This window comes from Nicotiana sylvestris, chromosome 3 (genome assembly GCF_000393655.2).
Source record: "Nicotiana sylvestris chromosome 3, ASM39365v2, whole genome shotgun sequence".
Taxonomy (NCBI): domain Eukaryota; kingdom Viridiplantae; phylum Streptophyta; class Magnoliopsida; order Solanales; family Solanaceae; genus Nicotiana; species Nicotiana sylvestris.
The window spans coordinates 15,093,953-15,108,002 of NC_091059.1; the positions used below are offsets into that span (position 1 = coordinate 15,093,953).

The 14,050-nt window shown below is 35.2% G+C and overlaps 2 protein-coding genes across 4 annotated transcripts; both read right to left on the reverse strand.

Annotated features, from left to right (window-relative positions):
* Positions 1-825: 825 nt before the first annotated feature.
* On the reverse strand, positions 826-1,548 carry LOC104222683 (NAC domain-containing protein 78-like). The gene has a single exon (XM_009773951.1). The coding sequence runs from the start codon at positions 1,546-1,548 to the stop codon at positions 826-828; it is 723 nt and encodes a 240-aa protein (XP_009772253.1).
* Positions 1,549-3,056: 1,508 nt separating this feature from the next.
* On the reverse strand, positions 3,057-10,066 carry LOC104222681 (uncharacterized). Of its 3 annotated transcripts, none has more exons than XM_009773945.2 (6): positions 9,733-10,066; positions 6,593-6,656; positions 6,247-6,487; positions 4,888-5,156; positions 4,407-4,524; positions 3,057-4,267 (listed from the first exon to the last, which is right to left on the reverse strand). In XM_009773945.2, the coding sequence occupies exons 3-6, from the start codon at positions 6,476-6,478 to the stop codon at positions 3,405-3,407; spliced, it is 1,482 nt and encodes a 493-aa protein (XP_009772247.1). In that variant the 5' UTR covers positions 6,479-6,487; positions 6,593-6,656; positions 9,733-10,066; the 3' UTR covers positions 3,057-3,404. The 3 variants fall into 3 exon arrangements, with proteins under 3 accessions (XP_009772247.1, XP_009772246.1, XP_009772249.1); XM_009773947.2 differs by lacking the exon at positions 6,593-6,656 and having other exon boundaries at positions 3,483-3,650; positions 3,746-4,267; XM_009773944.2 differs by lacking the exon at positions 6,593-6,656.
* Positions 10,067-14,050: the final 3,984 nt, after the last annotated feature.

A 14,050-nucleotide genomic window follows, 5' to 3' on the forward strand; every position in this document is an offset into this window, starting at 1 on the left:
GAAGAAAAAACTTCATGTAAGTTTTACATATTCTAAGGCTAAAGACCAAATTAGGAAAAACTTTGAAGTTAAAATATTTTCCATATGCTAAAATCTCATCATGTTTATATTTATGGAGGACATGGCCTTGACAGGGAATTATGGAGGTCGAGCATTAAGGTTGTAGGTTAGGGGAAACTTGTGAATATTTCTACAGCACAATAGAGTGAGACTAGCCAGTTAGGAGTTAGACTAAGAATGTCATTGGTCGTCTATTGATGCAGGGCTTTACCTGCTAGTTTTACTATACCAGCCATCTATTTCGTATTCTGTATTTCATATCTCTTATATTGCTGTTATTTTATTATGCATTTTTATGGTACTAATATATCGGCTCCTGTTGCTTTTTTTTTTTAGCCGAGTGTCTTCTGTAAACAGCCTCTCTACCCTTCGGGGTAGGGGTAAGGTCTGCGTACATATTACCCTCCCCAGACCCCATTTGTGGGATTATACTGGATCGTCGTTGTTGTTGTTTCTTATGAATTTCATGACCAAACTTTCAATTACTACTAAAGCCAGAAACCTAGAGAGACTGGACACTACACTAATTCGAATTAGTTGGGCTAGTCGACTTCAAATACCTTATAATTAAATCAGAAAAAGATCGAGCACCAAAAATAACAACAAACAATAATAAAAACTAACATATTCCTTGAAAAAAAAAAATAGATTGTGTACTTACTATAAAAATTGAAATATATAATTGTGTATAAAGGTCTTTATAAATATTTAGCCGTGAAACTTTAACTTACTACCTTCACTACAACAGTTAACTAACACTTTCTATCATTTATTTTCCTCTTGTATATTCTCATAAGCATGTGAATATCCAGGATCAGGATTATCAAAGAACGCCAATTCTTCTTCAGTCAACGACTCAAACGGTCCATCAAATGGTGGCAGTTTAGTTAGTTCAGTGTACAACGACCACCCACAATATATCGTTGCTGAAGAAGAACTTGAGATATCCTGAGAATTTTTACACAAATTAACCTTCTTCTCAATGCTACACAGAACTGAGTCCTCGTGTCGGATTTGACTACGTTGTCTTAACACCTCTAGTCTCGCGTCGCTAAGACAATATTCTTTCATACTCCACACAATTCTTTGATTATTACCAATGTCACTTTCTTCATCAAAACGAAAAGTTTTCTTCAACCCAATCACTGATCCTTCCTTATCGCGAACCGGTTTACCCGTGTCTCGTCCTTTCCATGATCCACCTCCAGTAATTGACCTGTTATAATTTTTACCTCCGTCAGATTTTTTCTTCAACTGAGTAAAGATATAGTTTACATGATCAGTACTCGTCTCCCCTAATAAGTCTTGGAATAATTCACATGGCTTTTTGTTACCGTACACGTCTATATGTCGAATACGATCAGACTCAATTGGCATTCCGCAAACGAATTTTTGTAGATAGCTTATGAGATCTTGATCATTATAGGGCTGAAATTTCGTCCCTATTGTACATGAAGAAAACTTTCTTCGCTCGCTTTTCGTCGCCATTATTTTCTTCTTTTTGTTAATTTAGGAATAATATATAGTGAAATATCTAACTTTAGATACAGAAAAAAGAATTTTGAGAGGATGTAGTAAGTTAGAGCAAGAAAATAACCGTGCATTATATATAGAGAAAGTGTAGAGATGAAACAAAGAGATGAAGAAGACTTCAAAGTTTCTCCTAATTCAAATTAGATATTAAATTATTCGGAATTTTAAAAACAAATTAAAAATATTTCCTAATTCGAATTGAGAACTATTTGGAGTTGAAAAGGCAAATTAGGAAATAATTTAAAGCATGTCCTAATTCGAATAGGAAATTATACAGATTTGAAAAAGGCAAATTAGGAAAACGTAAAAGTATTTCCTAATTAGAATTGGAAGCAAATTAGGAAAACTCTTAGACATAAGGTCTTATTATGATTTTGTTCTTGAAATTTCTGAGATCGTTTAATTATATTAGCATAAAAGAGTCCAACTCTAAATATGGGAAAATGATTGGAAACATGTCTATTTTTGAAAAATTTATGAGAAAAATATTATTCCACAAACTAAACAATACTCTCTTTGTCCCATTTTAATTGTCGCTTTAGCTATTTTCACGTTCGTTAAGAAAAATAATACAAGGCATAATTTACTTAGTTATTCCTATTAAATATTTTTTGAGAATTGAGCTAGTATTAAAAAGAACTATACTACTTTTTTGGTATAAAGGTATAGTAGGAAACAAATAGCAAATTTAGTCTTGAATTCTTAAAGTGACAATTATTTTGGAATAATTTTTCTGAGTTAAAACGATAGTTAAAATAAGACGAATCGAATATATTCCCTCTGTTTAAACAAAGAATGAGGTTTTGAAGTGCGAAGCTCAAGCTTTTTCATCTCGAGTTGCAATTCAGAAATTAATTTTTAAATATTTTTATTAAAGTAAAATTTCAATAATTTAAAACTACGTAAAATTAATAAGTACAATTTCTTATAATTAGAATATAAAATATTGTTCGAATTTACAGTAAATAGGGTGCTAACTATACTTTGTCTTGTTATTTTTAATAATTTTGCTACTAAATAATTCCATTTATATGACACTATTTCTATATTACATTGATCCAAAATATTTGTCATTATCTTAATTCTATTCAAGATTACTATATTATTAATCATGTTTATATTCACCATTGCATATTTGCTTATAAATTTCAAGACAGAAATACATGATTCAACTACTATTAATCTCAGAAACGTAGAGAGATTGGAAAATACACATTATTATCTATCAAATACAAGAAGGAACATGGACTTTATTCATTAATCTAACTGACAAAAAAATGGTTTTATTCATTATCTAATTGACATCAAATGTTTTTTTCTAATGACATGATAAAAACCAACAACCACCACCCAGTGATATCCCACATGTGAGGTCTAGGGAGGGTAGTGTGTACGCAGACCTTACCCCTACCCGAGGTGGAGAGGCTGTTTCCGAGAGACCCTCGCACAAGGAGATGAAAAAGTGGCAATGGAACAATAATAGCTACATACATCACGAAGACAGTGCCATCAACCTAAGAATCAGAAAAATAACTGGAAAAGGCAGTATCGATAATCAGAACAATGACCTGAAAAACCAAGCACAAAAAATAACCAAAAAAAAAAACTAGTACTTAATAGATTGTTTGATAAAGATAGTAATTGCTAAAAAAAATTGAAATAATTGGGTATGACCTTCTTCAATTATTTGGCCCTGAAACCTTAATCTACTGCCTTCATACCTTCTCTAATCATGAACTGGAAGTTTGTATAAAATAACTAAAACCACTAGAAATAGTAAAATGTGCCATATCATGTTTCTTCGTTTTCAATCATTTCTTGGCCTCTTTCTTGTTCTCAAATGCCTCTGGATATCCAGGATCAGGATTATCAAAGAAGGCCAATTCTTCTTCGGTCAACGACTCAAACGGTCCATCAAATGGTAGCAGTCTAGTTTCTGCAGTATATAACGGCCACCCATCATATCTCGGTGCTACAGCTGCTTCATTTTCATGGCTACCACGGGGTGAAGCTTGAACCGATGGAAGTTTAGGAAGTTCAACAGAAAAAGGAAGATCCTGCGCATCACGGAGATGGTTGAGTGTTAATCCCATAACACTAACCTCATCAGCATTTGCGTTGTTGCCTGTAAGAGGAAGGATAGTATGCTGACCATGTTGAGGACGAGAAGGAGGCATAGTACCATCTTGAAGCCAAGAGTTGGCCACGGTCCAATCAAAGCTGGGCTCATCAAGAATATATTCGGGACAGAAAGGTACCACAAGGCTGTTACTTGGGCCGTTGTCAGTCAACACCACACCATTGTTAGCTTTATATGGCCCTGTAGAAATAGGAAACGTCTTTCTCTCATCATTTTGAGGCAAAGGAGGAGGAAGCCTAATTCCCTGGTCACGCTGAGGCTGAGAGTTTGCATTCGGTAGGTGTGGCATCATAAGGCCTTGATGAGATGCAGGCGGTGGATGTGAATCACGCTTACGTCTAGGACGCTTATTTCTAACCACATTGTTTGTTGCTTTCTGTCGACCTGTACGAGTAAGCGTAGTTCCCTGAACATGTTGAGGCATAGGGGTAGGTATCGTGGTGCCCTGATCAGTATCAGGCATAGGAAGTAAATCACGGCCATGACCATTACTCGGCCCCTTATCATTAGTTATGTCATTTGCTTTCTCGGGGCCTGCAAGCAGAAAAAAATGGAAGCATTATTTCCTGATGATGCTGAGACAGCGGCTTCGCATTAGCTCCATCAATAGCTGAAAAATATACCACACTGCTGATCAAGAAATTGGAGGAGTTCCTCAAAAACTAATTACTACCTTGAATTGTGGGGTCCGCGCTAGATACCCCATCATTTGGAGCAGCAAATTTGGTCGCTTCCTTCTCCTCTGCTTCCATGAGCTTGTTATTCGACTTGAATAACTTGCAAAATACCCGCTTTTACAATGGGAAGAAAATCAAAACACATTAGTACCAATCTATAATCAAATCTTCAAATGAAATGCAGAAACCAAAACGGAATTTTAAATTAGTTTCTCCCACTAGTACGCCAACTCTGTGAAGAGTAGTTGTGCATCGGCTTCTTGGAACTAGATCTCGTGCAAATGAAACAGGTACATGCATCTGCTAATTTAATTATAACAGGAGATGTCCATTGACGTTCATCCAATTCTAGATTCTTATACCTTGTGTGATGTCCATAAGAAACCATAGAGCTGCAACCCATTTAAACTCCCAACTCTTGCAAATAAGTATATGTCTTACTATGACTTAATTAGAATAAGTTTAACAACACCGTACCTGCATGTCTCTGCTTCCTTCCAGTCTGTATTCATGCATTAGCCATTCAGTCCTCTTCATATCCTTATCATGCTTCCCCTCAATGTAGTTTAGTGTCTTTCGGTATCCAATCAGTTTACCATCCTTGTGGATGAGAGAATCGGTTCCACAAGGTTCCCAATATCCATCATCGTTCACGCTAACCCTGTTAGATTGACCTCCCTCTGTATATTTGTTGCTTGCTGGGCTCACAAAGTACCATTTTTTCGCTTGAGATGGATGGTGCATCTCTGTCAAAATGAAACTAGCTTTTTCACCACGACTGAGATCGACAATGACACTAATAAGATTGGAGATGTAAAAATAATTCTTGATTTTGCTACTATAAGAGACAACAGCAACAAGCTTCTCAATCCATCACATCCATATGTGGTCAAAGAAGACATGGATATTTAACAAAAACAAGAAAAAAGAAATGAAAAACCATTGCCAGGTCTAACCTTAACTTTGGGATTTCCTATTACGGCTAATGGAATAAATAAATATTCATAACCTAAAACTTGTATGGGATCTAAGACAATCATATGCTTGTAACTAGAGCTCCATGATACATTTTCTTTGTTGCTCCAAATAGATCCTCTTAACGTGATACATCATGCATTGCAAGAAAAAAGATTTTCTGAATTCGGAGAAAAGTTGGTCTTTCCAAATGTTTACACTTTTAAGGGTGTGTTTGGTATGGCGGAAAATGTTTTTCTCGAAAATGAGCAGTTTATCACTTATTTTGCCATGTATGGTCGATGAGTGAAAAACTTTTTTCGAAAATATTTTATAGTGTTTGGTTAGTGAGTAGAAAATATTTTTTTGAAAAATATATAATTTAGATAAACACTATGGGATGGGGGTGGGGTTGGGAGTGGGGGTGGGGGTGGGGATAGGGTAGGGTAGGTTGAAAAAAAAGTTTGGAAAACATTTTTCTTCCTCTGAGGAAAATGAGTACATGAGGAAAATATTTTTCAAAACATTTAAGCTAATCAAACATGAGAAAATTAAAAAACATTTTCCAAAAAATATTTTCCTTCGTACCAAGCGCACCCTAAGAGCAACAATCTAATAACTGAAGTTGCTCAGATTTGTCAGATAGCTATTCATCGTATAAGACCAACGCTTCCTCAAGCACTTTCACTTAAAGCAGAAGGATGAAAGCAGAGCATGTTTGATACCACGGATCCACAAATTAAATTGGGAAAAAAACACCTTTCACATGATGAACATTCAGAAAAGAAGGATATTGACCAGAAAACAGTAACCCCCCCCCCCACACGCACACACACACACACACACACACACACACACACGCACAGAGAGAGAGAACTATACGAGAAAGCTGATGAGGATGGTACAAGAAGACGTCGACTTCATGAATAGTGTAATTGGGAAAGGGCTGGTCCATCATTTTCTTGTCAAGATAATGAATTATCAGCCCTTCATCCGCACCAGAGAGCTGATCATCAACCAGCACTTCCTGTTTAGGGATGACTCCAACGTCCGGACAATTCTTGTTCACATTCGTCACATTGGCAGTGCTATCCTGTTTCCCCTTTCCTTCCATTTTTGCACCCTAGTCACATAAAATAAGATCAATGACTTCTCAATTTTTGATATTCAACTATACAACAAAAAGCAATAGGAAACATTACTTGGCAAAGAGAAATAAGCGAACCACCTTCTGAGTTGTCGTGGAGGCTCGCCTCTTCTAAGATTTTTCTTACCGTTGTCCTTTCTTGAACCTTAAGAGGTCAAATTTTATAGATATCCCGAAGAAAAAAATGGTAATCATATTTGAATTTTGAAGGGGGAGATCCTTCAAAAATTGGAAAGAAATTTATAACAACAAATAATTTAAATTTTTCTCCCAAACAGTTAACGGAGGACTCTTTAGTGACCATTATGCGGAGATAATGAGTTAGCAAATTAATATTTAGTCCTAAAAGGCCTACTTATCACCTAAGTTGCTCTGACACGGCAGTTTAGGTGCTGCACCCGTGTCGATACGACACTAGTATAGACATAGGTATGAGATCCGTATCGGATCTAGTCAAACAATTTTGGGTACTTTGACCATGACGGAAGAAAAAATTCGAGACGAGATACAATTTGATCCCCAAAATCATAACCAAAACTAGGGTAAATTTGAAGAATATAGCATATCTTATCTAGGAAATCGATCATTTACTTATCTACAACTTGAGAATAAAAAGAAAATCCATACTTTACAAGCTATATGTAAGTATTCCACAAAATTTCTCAGAATTTAGAGATATTTTTATATTTTTATTTTTTTGAATTATTTTTAGTTGGATCGTTGCACCCGTATCCCTGTAGGATCCATACTACATCTCGAAGGATCCGACCTCTAGATCCTCACCCGTGTCGGACACCCGCACCTGTGTCCGAGCATCTTAGCTTATCACAAAATCAATTCAAGAAAAAAAATGTAGCCGACTCAATTGCCATTTCACATGTCGGGAGTTTCCAGCTTCTTTCACTAGTAACAACAGTTATCTTCCCTACGTTACCAATTTTCTTCACTTTTCAATGAAGACTAATATTTTTTTCAAAATGAGATGGATAGGAATTTAAGTACGTTTTGACTTTTGACAACTATTTCCTTCCATGGATTATTAAGTTTAAGAAAACTTTTCCAAATTGCATGTTAAGTATAGAGATTCTGATATTCTTTCTTAACGGTGGCCATTTGAGCAGGCTTGCACGCACCCGACTAATCCACCAGGAAAGTATCGAGAGTTTGTGGTAGAATTTAAGAAGGAAAGAACAAGAGGTTTTGGACCCCCAAACACAAAAGAAAGGACAGAAGTCAATTCCAATCACTATTATTAAAATTAGATTACAATATGAAATTCAAATCAGCCCCAAAAACCTCAAAATGAAGAAGAAGACAAAATGGCCAACATTGAAGGGCTTTCCTATTAAATGCAGATAAAGATAAAGTTTGTTACCTTGCAAAATTGGAAAACTCCAATAACTACTCATTACTCAATAAGGAGAGGCAACATCAATTTAACAGGGAATCGAGGTTCAAAATTCACCCTCGCCGACATCCATTCAAGAAGGAAATAACTTTTCCTTCTTTTCTTTTGACAACCGTGGTGTCCGGACCAGCTTGCGCACACCTCGACTAATTCTACGGGATACCTGCTACCTCCTACCAGCAACAGGTATCAGGTATCAGGTAAAGGAAATAACTTTTCCTTTGGGGCATCACTTCATAAAGAGACTGTAAACTCAATGGACTTTTCCTCATTCATCAATTCTAGATCTTCTAAACACATCAATACCAAGTTCTAATTGAAATGAGGAGTGATTATTGATGACATTAGCAACTGACTTTTCACTGCACTTAAAGGTGTATTACCCAACAAAAAAGATCTGCTACGCTTCGTTGGTTTAAAAGCTGCAGAAAAAAGTCGAACCGAAGTTTGTCAGAACATCAACTGCCTCTGGGCTCCAGAGATTGCGGCGGATAGTAACATCATAGGAATTTCAACCTACTTGAGACAATGCGAGATGCAATGCTAGGAAGTACACTTATATATGTTCTAAGCTGTTCGATCTAGAAGATCTCTGTAACAGGTTTCTCTACAGATGTATGGATAATATTTGCGTTGAAGTTGATGAAAAACGAGTATATTCAGTTGAAAAAAGTTTCAGGAATTTCAAATTGTTATGGACATGAATTTGACTTGGAAAAAGAATTTGTGAAACTTGAAGATTTGTGGGAACCAATATTTCACTTGAAATACACCTTCCAATCAGTATTCCAATATTTCACTTGAAATTCAAATACAGAAGTTCAATATTTGTAAATACTCATGGCCAAACTAGTATTTGCAAATACTGAACTTCAGTATTTGGCTAATTGCAAATACTGAGATAATATTCATGCCAGATGGGCCCATCAACCATGTACTTCATCTGCATTTTTGTGGTTATAATCACCCAACAAATGTATCGGAAATGTTCATCCCTATCAATGGTTGTTGCTATACCCTTAAGAATGTCATATTTGGTGATCTAGGTCTTCTCACTAATTGGCGACACCAGACTCTAAAGTAAGTCGACGATAGGCTACAGGAAATGCCACACTTAAAGAAGAGTCAAGGTCATCTAGAGAAAATCACAAACCACAACATAGTAGGGATTGAAATACTAAGCGAAGAGCTCTACACTCCAGAGAATAACTGTATGAGCTGACAAAAAGAAATTTATAAGAGACTCGACTTAAATGATCAACTCAATTAAGCACCTAGTCCAGAAAAGTAAAATTGATTGTTGGAGTGATAAAGCCTTGGCACTAGTTGAGTACTATATAATCTTCCATTAAAGCAAATTGTTTATTACTTCAATGACGAAGCAACATAGATGGACTACTACTAAAGTTGTTGCTCGGACTCTTCAAAAATGTTGTCGGATGCATGTCGGTTCCTCCAAAAGTAGTGCATTTTGGGGGACCAGATACGGATGCGGCAACATTTTTGGAGAGTCCGAGCAGTACATATAAAACACTAATTAATTATAGTATATGACAAGGAAAGCAGAGAGTGTGTATTACTTTAACTAATAGTGACTTGATTATGCACTTGAGTCTGATAAAATTAAAATACTCAAAAATCAACCCTTCTCCCAAACTCAATTTTCTCCCAAACTACACAAATTAAACTCTATAATTAAAGAAAAAGATCACAGATGATAATATATGCACAAGCTGCAAAAGGGGGATGTATTAATATCATTTTCAGTCATAGAGAAGTTCAAACAAAAGAGAAGTACAGATTATAACTTTACCAGAAAAAAGCTGCCAAGAATTGTTTGAGTTGAAATTTGTAATTCCTCTGTAAAACCTCAACCATTTTCACTTCTAGTAAAGCAAAATTTGCTCTTTGACACTGAAATAAAGGACCCATCTTTGTTATGATTTTCACAGTCATATCCAAAAACTCTTCAGTTTCCATGGCTATGTTCTGCTTCTTCATCTCCTTTTTTACCCAGAAAAATAGAATGATAAAGGCAAAAATGGCTTTTGGGTTGAATTGGGTTGTCTTATATTTGATTATTTTTGACAGAGAAAAGGTTAATTCATGACAACTGGGAAGATTCTTGATTCATTGTTTCAGAATTACTTTTCTTTTTCCTCTTCTTCTCCATACAATTTTGTTCAAAAATATATTCATAAGAAATTAAAGTGATATATCAGTTTGGTCCCTTTTGCACTGAGCTCGGAACATACAACCACCTCAAGTTTCAAAAACTATCATATAGCCCCAATGATTGTTATAAAATTTAACTCCTTGTTGGTTTATATTATTTTAAGTAGGTATTTGGACAATATTTGGTTGGAGTTAAAATAAAATAGAGTGTTCAAAGTTAAGGTAAACAAGAACAACAACAACGACGATCCAGTGAAATCCCACTAATGGGGTCTGGGGAGGGCAGTGTGTACGCAGACTTTACTCCTACCCGAAGGAGTAGAGAGGCAAAGTTAAGGTAAAGTAAAAATTATTTAAAAGTTTGAATTTGTATTTTATTATAAATTTTACTTTGAAAAAAGTATTTATGAATCAATTCTATTTTGTGTTATGTTTCAATATCTCTTGTATCTTTTCGCCTATTATGTTGTTTTCTTATATATCTTATTATTTTATACTTTTATAGTTTTTCTAAAAAATATTGCGGTAATAATGCTCCTCCGATGAATTGCTATGGTGAATTAAGAGTATATGAAATAAAATTCGAACTACTTATGATGATATGAAAATGCCCATACAACCAAAAATAATTATTCGAAGATATATATTTTATAATATTACATACTTATTTAGGAAAAAAATCATACCTAGCATATATGCACGTTGTATGCTTTTGGGGTATACCATTCACATATTATATTTACCTTAATAGTGCGATTCAACTATTGTTATTATTGTATACATATGAGATATACAATTACGTAATGAACAAAACTGTGATGTGTAATTATTTAATGGGAGAAATTTTTAAATAATACATACGAGTAATTTTTTTTACCTCGCTTTGGCAGTCCCGTAAATGTCTACTTAATATTTACATCGAATCAGTAAATATATAATAATCATTTTTTAAGGGTGAATTAGTTAAATAAATTTTAAAAAACCTTGCAAACAAGCCTTAATTTAACCTTCTTCGAGGGGTTCCGTTGAAACTCGAGTTGTTCACTTTTCTAAGCGCTTCTATAATTGGAATATATAAGAAAGAGGAAATAAAAATGCAATATCAAATAAATATGTATAAGAAGATAAATAAGCATTTCGCAAAAGAATTACTATCTATCCAATAAGGTTTTATACCTGTTATTTTAAGGTGCACTTAGACACAAGAGGAGGATGAATTGTGTCTTGCTCGATTTTTGCGAGTCATAAAATTTTATTCTTTGATTGAACTATTCTGACAAAAATTGACAGTGAAATATGAAAATATAAAGTACTCAAGCAGTTTTACGTGAAAAATATCCTTACTCAAGGGAGTAAAAATCACTACCTATCCTCGTAGGATTTATCTCAAAACTTCACTAACTTCAAAAGGCAATTTTCCGTACAACTCAATAACCAAAGAGAATAACTTTATTACCTACTCCTACAATTAATCGGATTATAGCTACCCTTTTTAACACTATAAACTCTAGCCTAGATTTCTTTTTTCGAAGATGAAGCAGCAGGCATCGATCTATAGAACCTATAAAAAGGAGATAGTTGTGCCGCAAAGTACAACTGTGCACCTACGTCATTCGGCTCAAGCGCAAGCCCGCACCCTTATATTATGGAAGAATTGAGCTTATTATTGGGTCGGTTACTCAGATCCATCAATTGGCTGTTCGTCCCGCAACTAGAAGAAGATTGCTTCAGGGTCACCATAGTGTGGATGAGTGTAGAGCAGTCTAGCGTTATGGGCTTTGATTAGTAAATTTTTTTACAAATTTGAAAGATAGTCAAGGTAGCTTGCTTCTAAACCACTGCACTAGATGGGCATGTACTCGTAGTAATCGGTCCAATTTCACCATCATCATTATCCTGCAAACTTTTCTCAACCACGTGATCAGTTTTATAAAAAATCGCATGTCCACTTTGTTCATCACACAAGGTTCTTTTGTTACATATTTTGTAAGCCTTACTATGGGAAGAGCATCTTAGGGAGACACCCTCGTCACTTTTTTCATCAAACTTTCAAAGAGTAGGTTTTTTAATACTATACACAAAACACTTACTACGAGATGCTCTTAAGTGAATTATATTAGGCTTAAGGCCCTAAAGTAACTCATATAGGGTCTTGCCCCTTCCCCTTTCACCTCTAGGAAAAACTTCTGGGCTGAGCCCTTCTACTCGTAATTTTTATATTAGAGGGAAAATTCTCGATCCCAAACCAGGCTCCGATCAAGGCTTATAAAAGCATCAACCTCATCCTAAAAGGGCTCCTTTAGCTTTGGGGTTGATTTACGTGGCTCAAGCAAAGGTCTCGTCATGCACCTATCAATTATGTTGAAAGCCGTTTTACAATCACAGCTTAGAGGACTTTAGGAAGACCATTAGTAATTAGCATTGTTATTTTCATATCCTCTAAGGTCCTATTTTTCGTACAGGAAAAACTTGCATATCCTAGTTTTTTGTGCAATAACAATGAATCATTATCATGTACACTTTGCTATATTAGTCTATTTACAGGAAAGACATAATTTAGCTTTGTAAATATTTTTGTGCATTTTTTCTTTAAGAACCAGGTTTCTAGAATTAAGATTAGTGATAGTGCATACACTTGAGGTAAACAGAACATGATTTCCTTTATCACACATTTGAGGTACATTCAACAAGTTGTATTTTAGACCTTTAACATAATATACACTTTTTATTGCATGGGATTGGGACTTACCAATCTTACTTATACCAATAATATCTCTTTTACATCATTACTAAATCTCCCACCCCCTCTTTGATGGTTTATCAATGAGGGAAAATTTCTCTATTTCTCGTTATGTGTTTAGAGCAGGCACTATCCATATACAACATATTCTTGATGGTTTAATATTTTTTCGTGTCTCGATATATTTCCTTTTTTTTTTTTGAATTACTTTAAACTTAATTGTGCGTGTATCTTTGAAGTTCTTGTTATTACCATAAGTGTGTGTATAAATAATTTTTATGAATAAAAATATAATTATTTTATGAGTTATACAGGATCTTGACTTTTTTTATGTCCTAGTCCCTTTCTATTGCTATTGTGGTTTGCATGCAAGGTAATCTGAGGATCTGGTCTATCTCATACAACAACAACAACAACAACCCAGTATAATCCCACTTAGTGGGGTCTGGGGAGGGTAGTGTGTACGCAGACCTTACCCCTACCCTAGGGTAGAGAGACTGTTTCCAAATAGACTCTCGGCATCCTTCCCTCCAAGAACTTCCCACCTTGCTCTTGGGGAGACTCGAACTCACAACCTCTCGGTTGGAAGTGGGGTTGCTTACCATCTGGTCTATCTCATAGTACATCTAAATTCATACTTAGTCTTGTTCAGATTCTCTTGAAGCACCCAATTTTTTTCATAGTAGAGAAATTAAATCACTTTTAATCTTTTTCAATTCACTCTCCAGATTTTCCTGAATCTCACTAGCATGACTCTTTCCCTTAGCACAAAAATTATGATATACATCAATTCAGATATAAGACAAAAAAAATATTTTTTTTAGAGAAGGTATGAATCTTTTCTTTTTTGTCAAAATTTACCTAAGTTTGGTCATCATTTACATCTAAAATAAAATTGGTCATAAATGCAAAAATGTCTTCTTTGTCTGAGTCAGATTCTTCCTTGGCCATCAAGGACTGATCTTCATCATCACTAGCATCATCAGATTCATAACTACAGGTATTGCTCATAGCACCTATAGCCTTTTTTTACAATCTTGTTTGCTCTTTTCTTTGGCATTTTGATCCAAGAACTAGGTCCTTCTTCTGCTCGTTCACTTTATTAGGAGTAATTTTCCTTAACTCAGTTGTGGTGCCTCTGGCGGGCTGACGAGGGCGGGTAAGGCAGGACTGGCAAGCTTCTACGTTGGCAAGTTTCTGAAGAAGGTGTGCACAT